The sequence below is a fragment of the Oncorhynchus mykiss genome, chromosome 4 (assembly GCF_057628025.1).
Source record: "Oncorhynchus mykiss isolate SJ-2025 chromosome 4, ASM5762802v1, whole genome shotgun sequence".
NCBI classification, from domain to species: Eukaryota; Metazoa; Chordata; class Actinopteri; order Salmoniformes; family Salmonidae; genus Oncorhynchus; species Oncorhynchus mykiss.
In genome coordinates, this window is record NC_143025.1 from 73,723,245 (window position 1) to 73,739,894 (window position 16,650).

At 42.9% G+C, this 16,650-nt stretch overlaps 2 protein-coding genes and 1 long non-coding RNA gene across 4 annotated transcripts in view; 1 reads left to right on the forward strand and 2 right to left on the reverse strand.

Annotated features, from left to right (window-relative positions):
• Positions 1–2,476: 2,476 nt before the first annotated feature.
• Positions 2,477–3,166, reverse strand: LOC118964453 (uncharacterized). The gene is made up of 2 exons (XR_005051500.2): positions 3,036–3,166; positions 2,477–2,577 (listed from the first exon to the last, which is right to left on the reverse strand). It is a non-coding gene; the product is annotated as an uncharacterized LOC118964453 (long non-coding RNA).
• On the forward strand, positions 3,036–11,605 carry zbtb2b (zinc finger and BTB domain containing 2b). The gene is made up of 3 exons (XM_021600764.3): positions 3,036–3,546; positions 7,438–7,618; positions 7,911–11,605. Exons 2-3 carry the CDS (start codon positions 7,446–7,448, stop codon positions 9,325–9,327), a joined length of 1,590 nt encoding a protein of 529 aa, XP_021456439.1. The 5' UTR covers positions 3,036–3,546; positions 7,438–7,445; the 3' UTR covers positions 9,328–11,605.
• Positions 11,606–13,387: 1,782 nt separating this feature from the next.
• The window catches only part of akap12b (A-kinase anchoring protein 12b), a 67,174-nt gene continuing 63,911 nt past the window's right edge, over positions 13,388–16,650 (reverse strand). For both annotated transcript variants that reach the window (XM_021600762.3, XM_021600763.3), the window contains one exon: positions 13,388–15,775. The gene's annotated coding sequence lies outside the window, so the exon portion shown is untranslated. The remainder of the gene's footprint in view (positions 15,776–16,650) is intronic.

The window sequence follows — 16,650 nt, forward strand, 5'->3', positions numbered from 1 at the left end:
AGTTTATCCTATCTTGAAATTGTCATTCTAGAATGTAGCTGTAGGCTTTTACAAAGACCGCTGGTGCTAAACCTCTTTTACCAGCAAAATTATGTGTGAATCAGCAACCTTACTCCTTCAATCCTCACTGATCTCTACCTAACATCTCAGAATCTATGCAAAAGAATAGGCTATGACGTTGTTATATGTTCTGCACCCCATAGTGTCAAGAGACTGCACCTCACAGACCACATAGGCTAACTTTGCATTGGTAGAGAATGCAATGCAGTGCAGTGACCATAGTCAGGGCTGACTCCAAGCATAAGGGCCCAACGTTTTGTTATTTTTTTGTAACTCAGTTGGGGTCTTAACTTACTGTTAAGAGTTAGAATAGTAGAATGCACAAGGTGCAACCGCACAAGGTGTGGTTGTGCATCAGCAGTTTTTCTCTTGTTATGTCAGTCACTTATAGCCACTCAATTAGCCATGTCAGCTGACAATTTTAGCAAATAAACTTGTAGCAATCATGGTAGAATACCAACTTGTCACGCAGGGCATGTGTCCAGGGGCCCTGACTTCCAGGGGGCCCCCATTGATTTTGTTAGTCAATCTTACTCAGATATCATTAACATGGTAAAATGTGTAGAATTGTAGGAAATTATCTGTTATCTCCCTGCAGAGAAGTATTGATCCAAATCAGATAGAAAACATAAAGTATGGGTCAGATACAAAACAGACAGTCAATTGTGCGCCGCCCTATGGGATTCCCAATCCCGTCTGGTTGTGATACAGCCTGGAATCAAACCAGTCTGTGGTGATGCCTCTAGCACTGAGATGCAGTGCCTTAGACCGCTGCGCCACTCGGTAGTGGCAGTATAATAGGTCACCAATCACCATGGGAACATGGGAGCAGGCATCCCATTGGCAGGATGTGGAGTCCCACATGTAGTTCCATGGAGTGGGTGTATCAAGCTGTCAATCTCCGGTGTTGCAGCGCTCCCCACTTCCAGATCTGTTTTCCTAAACCGGAGAGTGAGGGGGACACGTGGAGTGACTCAGAAACACTCCTTTTTCAAAATAGACCACGGCCCGAGGGGTTAACATCAATGCTGTGTTTGAAAAGGTGGTTCTGCTTACCCATACCATACCTCCACTAATTTGCATTTCTAATAAAGAATAGATTCCACTAACACATAGTTTTCTCTCATGTGGATGTTGTAGTGATCATGGTAACATGAGTAGGTTGTGTGCGTTTGATGAGCTTTGAGCTCTTCAGATTTGCTTGTCCGAGTGACTGATTATTGTAATCACATTTTGTAGCCTATTGATGTATTCTCTCATATGCTTTAAAACAGAAATTGAAGTGATATGTTTAATGAAGATTCAATATTGATAGTGTGTTATTTACCCTGTATGGAAAAATCTATTTAGGGCAAATCAGTGTTGTGGGCAGTTATGTGAAATTCCAGCGTCTCATTTGAATGGCCTGTTCACTGGACATGTGTTCACTGTGCATGAACTTTGCCCAGATGGCAGCTCTCCTATGGTCTGGGGGGAAATTATATTGATAAAAAATTATTGATTTCAAGTGTGAATCAGAGTGGAGCTCTGAACATAGCATTTATCTAGTCTGCCTCTTTCAATCAACCCCCAAACACTTTAAACATGCTTTAGTTTCCGTTACCCTTTTTCTAGCATCAGCTTGAGTTTCGCTTATGGTTAAACCTCTTTTATCTCGCTATAGAGCCCCTATATATTAATGGCAATGACAGTCATATTAACATCTCCCACAGTAGTAGCATCTAGCAGAGCCAGGCAGCACCAGTTCTAAAAGCTCATATTATTGTTTTTGTTTCCTTATTTTATACCCTCTCCCTTTTTATCCCTTTTCTTTTTTTACTCCATCTCTGTGTCTAAGGGAGATTCTCCTTCAACCAATTTGCTCTTAAACTCTCTGTCCGGTCTATTAATAAGATCGGAGTTCTACAGTGTTTCATATGTCTGCTTTAAAACCTGAAACTCAGCCCTGAGGATAGCTCTGCTTCTGTGTTTGCATTAGGCAACATCTATCCATTCCAATGAGTTTCACAGGTCACTGTGCCCCAGAGACTCCTGTGTATCCAATGACAAAGTTGGTGTGTGGGTGTCTAAGTTTGTGCCCTCTATGACTATGGGTGTGTACTCCTGTGTGTATTTGTGTGTCTGTATGCCTACTAGTTCATCTGTGTGTGTGTGTATTTGTGTGTGTGTAGTTCCCCCCCCCCCCTCCCCCCCACACACTTCCTGAGTTTCCTGGCAGGCGATGTGTGTGTGTTTTCTCTCTCCTTGGTCATGCTAGCTCACATCCTGTTGAAAATGCCACAGAAGTCCGTTGATATGGCCAGAATTCTGACCATGAGGAATATGGGTAGCAGTAACACTTATAATGAACCCTGTAACAAAGCCTCCTACACAGTCATAAGCAGCATATAACCATGTAATAAGCAGCCATAAGGAGTGTTGTACAGTGGTGTTTCTTTAATGTTTTATCAGGTTCCAAGTGGCTGCTGGTGGTTCATGTCCTGGATCAAGATCCTCTTGAATTGTATTTGACTCCTCCTTTTGGAAATATAAAATGACCCTGTTAATCAACTGTAGCACAGCAAACACCTCAGATGACAACTGTAGTGGTCCTTTTAGGCTTGAAATAGCCAGGAGGATTTTCTGAAGTATTTACCACTGACAAATAGAGAAAACACACACACATAATCATACATAAATGCCCCAAAGTAATTTCTTGCAAATCATACATGTTCTGCACCATGAAACGTGGAATGCAATTTATCCTATAATCTGAAACACATTTTGACATTTGTAACCAACATAGCCGAATTAAACGAATTCATGGGGGACTAGATTATGCCTAACAAAATATACTGAAATTAAATTACGAAATTAACTAGTTCATTGCCCTCCCGCACTTTGAGAACCCCAGAATTCTAATTTACAAATTGAACCAAAAGCAGCCAACAATCTGGGTACCAACGTCTGCCTCGCGACAGTTGCCAGAGACTCACCGCGGCGGTAAATTCGTTTGTTTACAGGAAGCTCTTGTTTGCTACCAACCGAAAATGCAAATGCAGTCACGATTGTAGACTACGTTAAACGTTATCTGTTTGTGTGGGGGTGGGGTGGGCGACCTACGGCTATTTTCCCCTACATCGGTTTGTTTAACGTGCCCCAACCGGAGATTGAATAAATTATCATACAGTGCTCGCCCTCTATAGTCCTTTTCGTTTAGCTGTAACGAGGTGGATACAATTCTCTATTCACAGTGACACACGGCGGTTACGGTTCCCTTCCCAAAGAGAATTCGTCACGGCGCCCCGTCCGTTAAGCGAACTGCTGTTTTTAAGTGCCCTACATAGTCATGTGATTGTAAAGTAACCCGACCGGAAAACACCGACGACCATCGCTACCAATGCTTCTTGAGAGGAACAGAGCAGCTGCAAGCCCAACGGACAAGTCCTCCGGTAACAAACAACAACACGACTAACTCCACGGATTCAAGGCAAGCAGAGTAGAAAGGTACGTCTACCCGCACTTCATTACATTTTGTATACCGACTGATGTAATTTATATACGGGTTCAATAAATCGGTCACTTTGAAGTTTAAGAAATGTATTCGGCGACCACCCCTTGTCCATTTCATGAGGCTCCGTTTATTTTCGCTACACCGCTCCTCTAGTCGGGGGGGCAAAGCAGAGGCTGGCGCCTGAGCCTTCGTGGCGCGCTCGAACACACCGTTTCAGCTCCTAAATGAAACCGATTACAATTATTTTGTCACTTGCCGATGCGTGGGTCTATAGCTAAACTAGACATGCCAGCAGCATAGGCGTTCACCTATAGGTTTTGTAAGGGCTATTTTTTTGTTTAGGACGAAAACGTACTGCGGAAGTGGTTTCTCTGCGGGATATCGGGCCGTTCCACGTGTCTACAATAGGGGCGGCGCTTTCTTACAAACACATAGGACTACTATGAACACATGGTACTTTACTGCTAGATTCCTAATTCTCGAGTGGCTGCTCAAAGGTTTACTATTACTAAATGACTCATTCATAATTATTGAGTGTCACAGGTCTCAACAATTGACTGCTGGATGTCTGCCTCTACACAAAATATCATGATGGTATTTTCTGATAATGTAAGGCAGGCTACTTTATTTGCCAGAATGGATTTAATAAACATATTTGTCAATATTGTTTAATCACCACCAATGCTGCAACATTAGCCTGCAGTGTTTTCCAGCAGTAGTAGTAGACTATTGTGTCTGGACCAGATTGAGAGTTGCTCTCTTCATCTCTTTAGACAATTCCAGATTGGGTGGCGATTTTAGCATGTAAACCTTGGTGGGGCAAAATGAAAAAAGTGGGATGCATGCCAGCAAAGCCACAACACTAAACAATACATTAATTGCACTATAACGGTGACAAACGGTGCCCGCAAACTATTAGGGCCTACATAAATCTGTCCCAACAGCAGTCTCAACACCTTACCACTGCTACACCTGGCTATCAGCGGAGCCTTGTCTGGCAGTGAAACAGTTCATTCAGCCTCATTTACTGCCTTAAAAACATAGCTGATATGGCTGACTTGCTTAAACAAATTATGTTTCTAATGACAATTGAGATGTACAAACTATGACATAAGGGGATGACAAGCAGATAAGAGGCAATCCGTAATTTCGATTGAGACAAAGAGCGATCTAGGATGGATGTATCGTTAGTCAATATAACCATTTGTTTAGCACTTTTGAAATGTACAGCAACACAATTCAGAACATGGGCCAATCTTACAGTGCTCTCCCTGTACACCAAGTTAGAACCGTAGGATAAATAAAAGGGGCATCTAAGCAGACAATGAAAGCTATTACAATATTCAATGATTACATTTCTCTAAAGCAGATTATAGGCTACAGTAGAACAGTAGGTGAAATTAAGAGGGGTAAATAGACCACATTTTTAGGTTGAGGTATGTGGGCTACTAACATCTTTTTAACCTTTATTTAACTAGGCGAGTCAGTTATAAACAAATTCTTATTTACAATGACAGCCTACCCCGGCCAAACCCTGACCCGGACAACGCTGGGCCAATTGTGCGCCGCCCTATGGGACTCCCAATCACGTCCGGTTGTGATACATCCTGGAATCTAATCAGAGTCTGTAGTGACACCTCTCGCACTGAGATGCAGTGCCTTAGCCGCTGCGCCACTTGGGAGCCCTAAACTACACAACATACACTTCGTATTACTTTTTACATATACATATACTACCATATACATATCTCCCTGGCATATTACATCATTTATGAAGCAGCACACAATACATTTTTGGACTCACCTTGTTGTGCTCAGCTCACTTGAACAGGAGGGTGGCGCGGTGGTCCTCTGAGTTAGGTTGTTTTGAGCGTGGCACAATTCATGCTTCATTGACAGCATGGCCAATGTTGAATGTTTATAATTTTAAACTTGGAAAAGAGCCCCTTAATACCCAGATTTGGGACCACACAGCCACTGTCACCGATTCCTTCCAAACCACTCGTTGAATTTGCGATTTCCAACTTGTTGTGTAATGTTTATGTCCAACGGCCGATGAGCACCGATACGTTTTATCTATAATTTCTCTTCATTATTTCTCTTCATATGACAAGGATTTAAAAGGATTTGCCAGTAGATTGTCGACTTGATTCATGATGACTGCTAGCTAATATTGTGAAGGTATGATGTTGACATGATCAGTCCAATCAAAGCTACTGTACATATAACGTGATTTGACGTCATTTCTGTGGCCAATGACCTTGAGCCTTCTTGGATGGGCACTTCTATGGCAGCAGTCGAAGGGCTAGAATTTTCAAGGTCTGCTCTTACACTTGGCAGTGATGTAAAGTTCCCATGAGTGACAGAACACTGAGCCAATCACTGTGCAACACTCCATATTTTCTGCTGTCTTTCCCCACCACCACAGAAAGCACTGAGCTAGGCTGAAACACCTGCACACCCAAGAAAACAAAAAGAGATGCAGCTTTATTAACTCAATGATATATATTATTATTTTACATTGTTTGTAAACTGATGTGTTAATGCCAAAATAACATGCAAAACAGGAAAGCCCCCCCCCCAAATTTTTTTTTTTAAAGTTATTTGTTCAAAAATTGTGTGGCTCAAAACAGATGGGGCTCTGCCCCACCTGCCCACCTCCTTCTTATGTACATGCAAAGAGAGGGCTCCTGAGTCAGCCTAGTGCCTACTGCCCAGGGTTTTGACTTGAGTGTTGTGGTGTTCCTGTGTGGTATAGTGAGAGAATGGGTGTTATACCCTGCAGGTTCCATTCCCATTGGTGGAGGTGTGGAACCAGTCAGTCTTGCCTCAGGAATGTGTAGATGTACATAAACCTGATCATGTGACGCCCAAAAGCCTCCAATCCTGTGGTGACCTTTAGGGGTCAACTGCAGCTGTCTTGGTGGCCAGAGCAGAGAGCACACTCCCTATGAGTAAGGGTTCAAAGGGCGTAGGCATGCGAGGGGGTTGGAATCCCGTCAAAGGACTGAGAGCAGATTGTGCCTGAAGAGATTAGGCTACTTACCTAACCATACACCTTTATTCCATGGATCTGTCGGTTTCTATCTGACACTTCTGATTGGCTGGAACTCCAAGGCGGTATTTGCACTCCCTCTGGAGATGCTGAGGGTTCAGAGGTGAGGTGACTGAGGTCTATATCGGAGTAACTTTTAGGTGTCTTATTCCACATCATCCAGTTTGTTTTATACAGTAGTTTTTGTTCAACTGACATAACTGCAAGGAAAAATACATTCAATGTGGTGTGCTCTTTCTTCCAAATGGATATTCTTCTAGCCTAAATATACGGTAGGTTAACCCCTCCTCTGCATCCTGTCCCCTGAGGCAGCTTGTAGGGTTGTGTGAGTAGTCCTCCGGAAGCTGCAGCCTAGAGGTCAATAAGGAAACCACCCATTCTGTCTCCTTTCCCATCGAACGCTTTTGCTAACGTGGTTATAGCCAGCCTTGTGGAAAAACTATCCAGTCAATAGCTCTGCGAACCTCAGAATCTCTGAGATCAGGTCATCTGATGTTAAACAGCTCCTTGTACTTATTGGACATTGAGCTGTTAGGCTATGTTTAGGACAAGAGCCCTTCCCTGCTTTGAAATACATTTGATGAAAAAGATGATCCATGTTACATTAAAATAGTATGCTCATACATTATGTATCAGAAAATAAGCCATTAAATTGCCTCTATTCAACAACAGCGTTTGTTTTGTTAGCCTACATTGGAGTTTGTTGTGGTGTTACAGCTGTCAGTGGCCCTCTCAGACTTCTCTCTTTGGTGGCATTGTAGTCCTCTTCCAGACAGGAAACTAACCAACTGACTGACTTGCCTTCGTCTTTGTGTCTTTCTATGTGCAGGTTGAAGAATGGAGTTGGCCAACCATGGTCTTATCCTCCTGCAGCAGCTCAACGCTCAGAGGGAGTTTGGCTTCCTGTGTGACTGTACCATCGCCATCGGAGACGTCTTCTTCAAAGCCCACAAGGCCGTGCTGGCCGCCTTCTCAAACTACTTCAGAATGCTCTTCATACACCAGGACAGGTATGGTAAACAACACGGCATCGGCTCTATCTGTAGGCTACATTAAGCTAGGCCAACATTACGTTTACTAATGATTTACAACTGAAAGCTTAATACAGCCCTGCTTGGACTGTTCAAACAAGTTCACCTAAAGGTTGTAGTAGAATATGTGCAACTCAATAAGGAAAGGACCATGTTTATGTATGGTGATCAATAAAAGCTTTTGTTTGCGTCATCAGTGTTTTCAATTTCCAAGATGTTTTGATGTGGCTGATAAATAAATTATTATTTATACCATGAATTCTCTTTTCAGTGACTGTGTCCGCCTGAAGGCTGCCGACATCCAGCCAGACATCTTCAGCTACCTCCTCAACCTGATGTACACAGGGAAGCTGGCCCCTCAGCTCATCGACCCAGCCAGGCTGGAGCAGGGGGTCAAGTTCCTCCACGCCTACCCCCTCCTCCAGGAGGCCAGCCTGGCCAGCCAGACATCCTTCTCCCACCCAGAGCCCAGCCTGCCCCTCTCTACTTCCCTCTTTGGCATCCAGATCTCCGACAAGCAGGTTGCGCTGTCCGGCAGGCTGCCCATCCGGCGCCAGCTCTCCTCGCCTTTTGACCTGGACAGCCTCCCTGACAGGAAGTATCCGTCCACGTCTGCTGTAACAGCGGCATTCACCAACCATGCGTCCAAGCTGGACTCTTCGTTTCAGGAAATGGTGGAGGCTTCGACCAGCGGTCAACGGGCCTCGTATGAGGAGCATGGAGGGAACACCCCGACAGGAGAGGCGCCCTCCTTGGGTAGCTCCAACACCATTCTCCATGTGAAGCCGAGCATCATGAAGAGGAATGCCTCCTTCAGGAAGCACTACTCCTGCCACCTGTGTGGCAGCCGCTTCAACCAGAGGAGCCTGTTGAGGGAGCACCTCCTGCAGCACAGCCTGGCCCGGCTCCCTCTGGTGGCCAAGCCCAGCGGTGCACACTCACCTGTCCTCCCAGGAGGAGGAGCAGCCACCACACCAGAGGTAGAGGAAGTACTGCTAAGGGGAGTTGGAGAACGGTCCGCTGCCATGACAGTTGAGATGCTTAGTGACAGCGAGCAAGCACCGCCCTCTGGTTTCAGCATGGACTCTCCCAGAGCAGAGTTGTCGGGGTGGGCGACCGGGTGTCAGTCCCAGGCCGACACCCCACCTCCATCGGACATTGCGGATATCGACAACTTGGAGAGTGCTGACCTGGACCGCGAGGTGAAGCGCAGGAAGTACGAGTGCGCCACCTGCGGACGCAAGTTCATCCAGAAGAGCCACTGGCGAGAGCACATGTACATCCACACGGGAAAGCCCTACAAGTGCAGCGCCTGCGGCAAGAGCTTCTGTCGTGCCAACCAGGCGGCTCGCCACGTGTGCCTGACCCAGGGTGCCGACGCCTACACCATGGTGGACCGGCAGAGCATGGAGCTGTGTGCCGCAGGGGACGACACCAGCCAGATGGAGGCGCTGTTCCTAGGCTCGGCCAGGCCCTACAAGTGTAATGTTTGTGAGACCACCTTCTCCAGCCCCAACGAGGTCATCAAGCACCTGTGCTTCAGCCAAGGGGCTCTAGCTGGCCTGCAGGGGCAGTCAGGGGTGCGGCTGCTGCAGGGGGAGGAGTTTCCCAAAGACGAGGGCTCTGATTCGTCCGGCGCCGCCACCCTCATTACGGCCATAAAAACTGAGCAGATCTTGGTGGAGTAGGTCCACAGCACCAGAACCAGTCTTATATTTTTATTCTCTTATATACAGTATGTTTATTATTTCCTTTGGTAAATGATGGTCAGTAGTTAAGCTAAAGATTTAGTTAGAGGTATATAAGGAGGGGTTTTATATCTACTGAAAATGCTTCCTCAGGTTTATTTAACAGCAAAGCCAGAGACTTGGACTTGTTTCAGTAGAAACTGTCTATTAAGTGTCCATGTGAAAACCACACACTGTACTAAGTCTTCTTTCCAACATGACGTTGCATTTGTCCGCCCATTTGTTCTCCTATGCATATGTCACTGACCAATTGGCAAAATAGTATGTTGCTATATGTTTCTCAAAATATGTGCTACAGTTGAGTTCGTGGTGTAATTATGACTAGGGCTTTGTCGTATTCTCAGTCTCTTTCTGGTGCTTCATTTACATAGGTCTGTCACATTGGTTTCTGTTACTTAATTTAAAGTGGCCGTTGGCTGTGGTCGAGCCTCTCACTCAGCTTTTAGCTCCAGACAGGAACAGGAAGTTGAGAGAGAGTTCCGGAGGAAGTGATGTTTCTCTACAATCAAATGGTGCAGGAGATACCAGGGGAAGCAACAGGCAGGCAGGTGTAGACCGAATGGTGGTCTCAACACATCTGCTGTAAAATAAAACGTATCTCCTTTTCCAAAGTGTTATCTCCTGCAGTATACTGATGAAATAAGTATATGCCCAGTCCAGAATCAACCTCATTCCATGGCCTATTAGGTCCAGTCCAGTAGGCTGTGTCTTCCTTTGGCAGTTTTCAGTAACCTTGTAAGCAGAACATGTACCATGACATTTCATAATTCCGTGGTATAAATTCCCTTCTGTACATTGTTTTGAACAGCCATTTTGTTACTTTTTGTGCAACGTGTGCCAACTGTGGGTATGAAAAGAAGCACAATTGCCATAGACGAAACAGGGCAATCTAGGCCCAAATTAAGGATTGTGTTGGTTACTCCAACAGAGGCCTCAAAGCAGAAGCAAGCACTGTAGCTTTATAGGTGATGTTTACAGTCGTGCCATTTTTATAAACCTTTGTTTATTTTAAATAGCTACTATCTGTGCATTTTAAACACATTTATGTTATCATATTTTGATGCCTACATGTATTGAAGGGAGTTTTCAATTCTGTACAATATTGTACACCTTGCCAATTGATGATCATTTGCTTGAATTTGTTCTTAAAGACCTTATTTTGTGTTGGATATACCTTTCTAATTTTATATACAATGCTATATTTACAAATCATATTTTTTATTGCAAAGTTTGTATATTACTAATTGGTTTCCAATCTAGAAAACAATTGATTTAGTATAGTGAAGGTGTATGTATGTATATTTGTTGTCAATCTCTTTCCATTCAAGGCCTTGGTGTTACTGACTTCTAGTATGATATTTATCTTAATCTGCTGCGGCTTCATTTGCAGTTACTCTTTCCCTCTGTTTGTACAGTACGGTTTGGTGGCAGGGAGGGTCAGGCTCAGTTCCATTTTGACCCCTAGCCCAGTCTCCTCTAGCTTCGTTCTATCCTTTTGGATCTCATAGACTAGCTGAAAGAAAAATGTCCATCCATATAGTAAATATGGCTTTATGGTTTATGCCTATCCTATCTAGACTCTATCCAGGGTGGGGCCAACTGGGACTGGGGTTCCATACTACTTTCGCACAAATGGAGTCTTCATGCTGAGCAAATTAGACATAGTTCAGTCACATTTCCATTGGCTTAAAGACACAATATAAAAGTGAGTGTTACATGGGGGAAGGACTCCTATTTATCTCGTGACTCACGCTGTGTTATAGTATATTCAGGCATTGTGAAGTGAATACTACTGAAGTGTACTTCTCAGAGGTCAACATATAGCACGTTTCTCCTCATCAGTTAGTCTCTGGATTCTCCCTGCTGAGCTCAAATTGTACAATGTTCAACCACATTGGTCGTAGGTGTAAACTAACAGCTTAACGTCTTTCCCTGTGTCAATTATAAAATGTGTATTTATGCAAGCGGTTGGTCTTTTCTGTGTTGGGATATTTTTGGAAACAAGTTTCAGGGGTAATGGGGAAGCTGGGCGAGGGGAAGTCCCCGACCTGTGATCCTGGAGCGTTCACACTGCTGCCCTCCCAAAGCTCAGTTGAACATGTACTGTGATATCTCTGTGTTCTCAGGAACGTGAGTTAGTCTTCTGTGTAAATAATAAAGAAAACTATTTTACATTTTCACAGTGAAGAATGAACAATTAAAGAGATGTTTTGCAGAATTATGGCATGGTTAATTATTTCTTATTCAGCTGTGTTCATCCCAAGAATACATGCATGTTTGATTTCAGATGTTTTACTCATCTTTTGACTTTGGTTAAATAAACTCTAGACATCGCTACAGAGGGTTTCCCAGTCTTTCATCAACCCCATCCAAATGAACACGTGGTTGTTGATTAAATCGTGGATTGGTGTTGGGCTAATGTCAATGTATGGGAATTAGTTGATCCTGAAGATGTTACAAGATGTCTCCACTTCATAAAAGGGTTTTGGCTCCTCTCCCTCCTTATAGGACAGTGGCGTTGTTGTATTACTCTGTAGGGTGGGGAAGACTTGGGTCTGTAATGTCATTTCTGCATTCAATTCAAATTCAGAGTTTTACTCCAGACTTTTCTAGTTAATAACTCACAACAGACTCTAAAACATTCATGATTTACAGAGCTGTTCACCGTTTTAACTGGCTTGTTCCATGACAACTTGGCCCAGGCAAGTTATACTAGATAGAGCAGTGGGACGGAAGTGTAAAGGCCCAATGCAGTTTAGTGTTTGAAAAGACCACTTGAAATTACAACCAGTTTTTGGGGGATGGAGTTTTGGTCACCAGGCAGTAAATTAGTTAATAGACCGATAACAAAGAGAGTTCCAAACCTCTCTGCCAATAATAGCAAGTTTTCAGATTTCCCCTCCCCACTCAGACCACTCCCAGACAGTCCAAGATAGATTCTGTTTGAGAAATTGCTATTTGACCATTTTAATTTAAAACAATCACAGTAAGGTACTTAATTGTTAGCTAGGAAAAAAAAAAAAAATTGAGATAAAAACGGCTGCGTTGGACCTTAAAACCTCTTAAGGATCCGCCCCTTTTTTTTCCAATTTTCACCTAAAATGACATACCCAAATCTAACTGCCTGTAGCTCAGGCCCTGAAGTAAGGATTTGCATATTCTTGGTACCATTTCAAAGGAAACACTTTGAAGTTTGTGGAAATGTAAAAGCCATGTAGGAGAATATAACACAATGGATCAGGTAAAAGATAATACAAAGAAAAAAACAACCGTTCTTTTTATATATTTTTGTACCATCATCTTTGAAATGCAAGAGAAAGGCCATAATGTATTATTCCAGCCCAGGTGCAATTTAGATTTTGGCACTAGATGGCAGCAGTGTATGTGCAACATTTTAGACTGATCCAATGAACCATTGCATTTGTTAAAACATTTGTATCAAGGCTGCCCAAATGTGCCTAATTTGTTTATTAACTTTTCATGTTCAAAATTGTGCACTTTCCTCAAGCAATAGCATGGTATTCTTTCACTGTAATAACTACTGTAAACTGGACAGTGTAGTTAGATTGACAATAATTTAAGCTTTCTACCAATATCAGATATGTCTATGTCCTGGGAAATGTTCTTGTTACTTACAACCTCATGCTAATCGCATTAGCCTACGTTAGCTCAACCGTCCCGTGGACTGGACACCGATCCCGTTAGCGTATTTTTGCCCATGTTTTGAAAAAGCTGTAACAAATGACTAATCCGTACTACAGAGGCAAAAGTAAGCCATAAGTAAGCCAGTTTATTTTGTGATCTTTCAAACATTTAAACATCTTGAGGATCATATGCAATGGTGTCTTGCCAATATTACTTCTGCAAGATTACGTGACATCCTCACCTTGGACATCATTCTCCAAATCTTTTTACAGTATGATGGTATCAGTTTCATGTGTGATAATTAATACACTAAATGTAGTTCAGAACCAGATAGAAACAGAAACTCAGGTACACATTTTTATATTGCTAGCTTTATTTTTGAATGAAATATAGACAGGTTTCTCTATCTACTATTAACAGCTTGGAAAATGTAAAAGACAGAATTAAGTCCATGCTACAGATACATTATATGCTTATAGGTTATTACAATATTATTTTTTTGAAGTGCATAGGTATACAATTTGTACAGATGTTACCAGGTTCACAGTTAGATTGTGTTACAAAAAGCTCGGGCGGATCTAAGGTGGAGGTGTTTCCAAACCAAATGCAATAGAATAAGCAGTGAACACAGACCGTTTATTATTTATTTGTACTATTTTACATAAAACAAACATTATGGATGTGTGTGACAAATCCACAGTCAAAGTAAAGTGAAACAGTGACCAGATATAGTGGTCGAGGCTTCTAGGATTTCTCTCGTGTCTCATTGGTCAGTCAGCTTTGTGAGGTGTAAAGTCTAGAGCTATATTGTCAATCATCATTTTGACATCTGAGGGATAAATAGGAAGCACTCCATTCTCACAGTATGTGCCCACAGTAGAATTGGCTCATCTAGCCACCCTAACTAATCCCAAAATCAGCATTTGAATTTCATTGGTAAATAAAAGTTGACTTGAAGATAAGTAAATCAGGCTGACCCAGAATGAGGCATTTGAGACAAATTGGACACATTTCGTCCTGCTGATGTTCTATCATGTTAGCAACCATGGATAACCTACCCTAAGTCAATTTGGCTTGGCTACATAGAAATGTCAATATAAGATGTTCTCTTTGTCTGGTACCATGTGATTTGTGATTGAGTAGTTTGTACCATCTAAAAACCTCACTGTTGCCAAATCAGTGAGGTTATGACTTACTGTACTGTCACACAAGTAAGTAACAACATGAAATGCATGTGTGGAATGTATTTTCAGCAAACAATGTTCATTTGAAAATGCAATGAAATGTAAACATTTCCAACATTCAAACATAAACATACATAACAGCACTCACCAGTGGGAATGGTAAAATATATAGACTGAGAGATGTGATAGTCTGTATCGGCAGCAGAGGGCGCCAAATAACTGGTGTACACTCCAAACTAGCATACAATCCTCCCTACGAGCGTACACTGTACACCAGAGATGGACGGATAGATCACCATTTCAAGAGATCAAGCAATTACACATATTTTGAAGTGCTATCCACAACGTTAACAGAAGTCATACACTTGAAAATACAAGACAATCTAACGTGAGATATATGTTACTCTCCCCATGCAAGTGTATGTCCATCATAGTACACTGCATATTAATAAATCAGTGTCACCAAATACCTCTCTCACAATATCAAACCAGGCTGAGATAATAGTGTTTTATTGTATTTTTACACGATAATCAAAGACATACTTATTTCAGAAAGTAACAATACTTTTTTTCACAGTCATTCAGGCAGTGAAGTATGTTTTATCTACAGTAGGAGCTGAAAATATATTGTCAGGCTGAAAGGTGAAGGGAAGTATAGTGTGACAGAACATGTAAAAGATTAAAGTTTGTAAGATTGTTGCACACCTATTGACTTTCACCTCACTCCATGTCTTCACATTAAGTCATCGTCTGCAATCAATGATATCGGACACCGCCATTGAAATCACATATGTACCATGGTTTAGTTAGAATTTCTGCAAAATCCAGACATTATCTTTGAATCTAAGTCTTACATATGTTTGAGAAAATGGGTCACATATTCCATACAAAAAAAAATAAAGGATGGGGGAATGAGAGAATACGCATAAGATATAAATACAATATACAAGATAATAATCCTCCAACTCTGAGACCACGACCACACACACACACACACACACACACACACACACACACACACACACACACACACACACACACACACACACACACACACACACACACACACACACACACACACACACACACACACAAAACGGACAGCAGACTCCCGAGCCACAGCAAGGTCATCAAAACAGAAAAAGTAAATCACATTGATTACGAGCCAGATGGGAAGCTTCAAAGGTGCATGACTGTGGCTTGGTATGTGTGTAGGGAGATCGATGCTTCACCTATGGAGGGACAGTGGGGTGGGGATGCCACCTCTGTGTGACAGGCTGGTGCTGCAGGACAGGGGCATGGGGGAAGGAGAGAGGGGTGGGGTGGAGCGAAGTCACTCAGTCACTCTGGGCAGGGTGGGGTGGAGCGAAATCACTCAGTCGCTCAGGGTGGGGTGGAGCTCAGTCACTCAGTCGCTCTGGGCAGGGTGGGGTGGAACTCAGTCTCAGTGTGTCTCCACAGTGCATCCTCTCACTCTCTCTCTCTTGCTAACTTTCTCACTATCACTCACTTCCTGGTCAGGACAGTCCGTCTCCCAGACAACCATCTTGCATCTACAGCTAGGGTATAAATAAATAAATGTTATTAGTAAATGGGTACCATTATCCTTGGAAACACATATCAAAAACTGGTCTCCAACCTGTGGATAACAATTAGGAAATTACTTGATTTATTTAGAAAACTTCATTCAGTGGATTTTTTATTCTAATGGATTGTTCTAATAAGATACTTGCATCTGAGAGTAGTTTGAAACAGGAGAACTTAGTGCCTCATACGCCTGAGTCTAAAATGCTTTTTGGGATGTTGTAGACTGCAGTACTGCTGACTCAGAACCCCCTATATGTCCCTCTCTCATGTATACCTCTCTTTCTTTCTCTGCTCCACTTTCCCCTCTCTTCCTCCCTCCCCTCTTCTCTGTCTGCTCCGTCATCCATTTCTCTTGGTTTTGTTTTTATGACTCAGCATGCTTAGTGGGACTGCTGTGCCAATGCTGCTTTCAGCCCGTTGTAATTCACTGACTCCTCTTTTTGCTGCAGTGCTGCGTTATTGCTTATTAAACATATAACAGGGCCGCGCCCTTTAATCAAGTCAAATTTCAGGTGGACCTTGTGTAGAATTGACAAATAAAGTGACCTGAATCTTAAAAACATGTAGGTTATTCTGACATGTTTGCTTGACTCCATATTGAATCTGGGATGAAGGGAGAAAAGGAGGAGGATGAGGGAGGAATCATAATCAGTCTGTCAGCACAAGTTCATCTGCCCCTCACACACCGCTTCTCTTTATAGACCGCGGTCTACAAACTAGGGGTCAACCACTGCATTCCTGCTTTGATATAAAACGTCCCCAGGTTACTCGTACCTCGAACAAAAGCTGTTTCATCTGGTCAGCCGGAAAGTCTCCCCCTCCCCCCTGATAAAAGTAGTGCCCATTG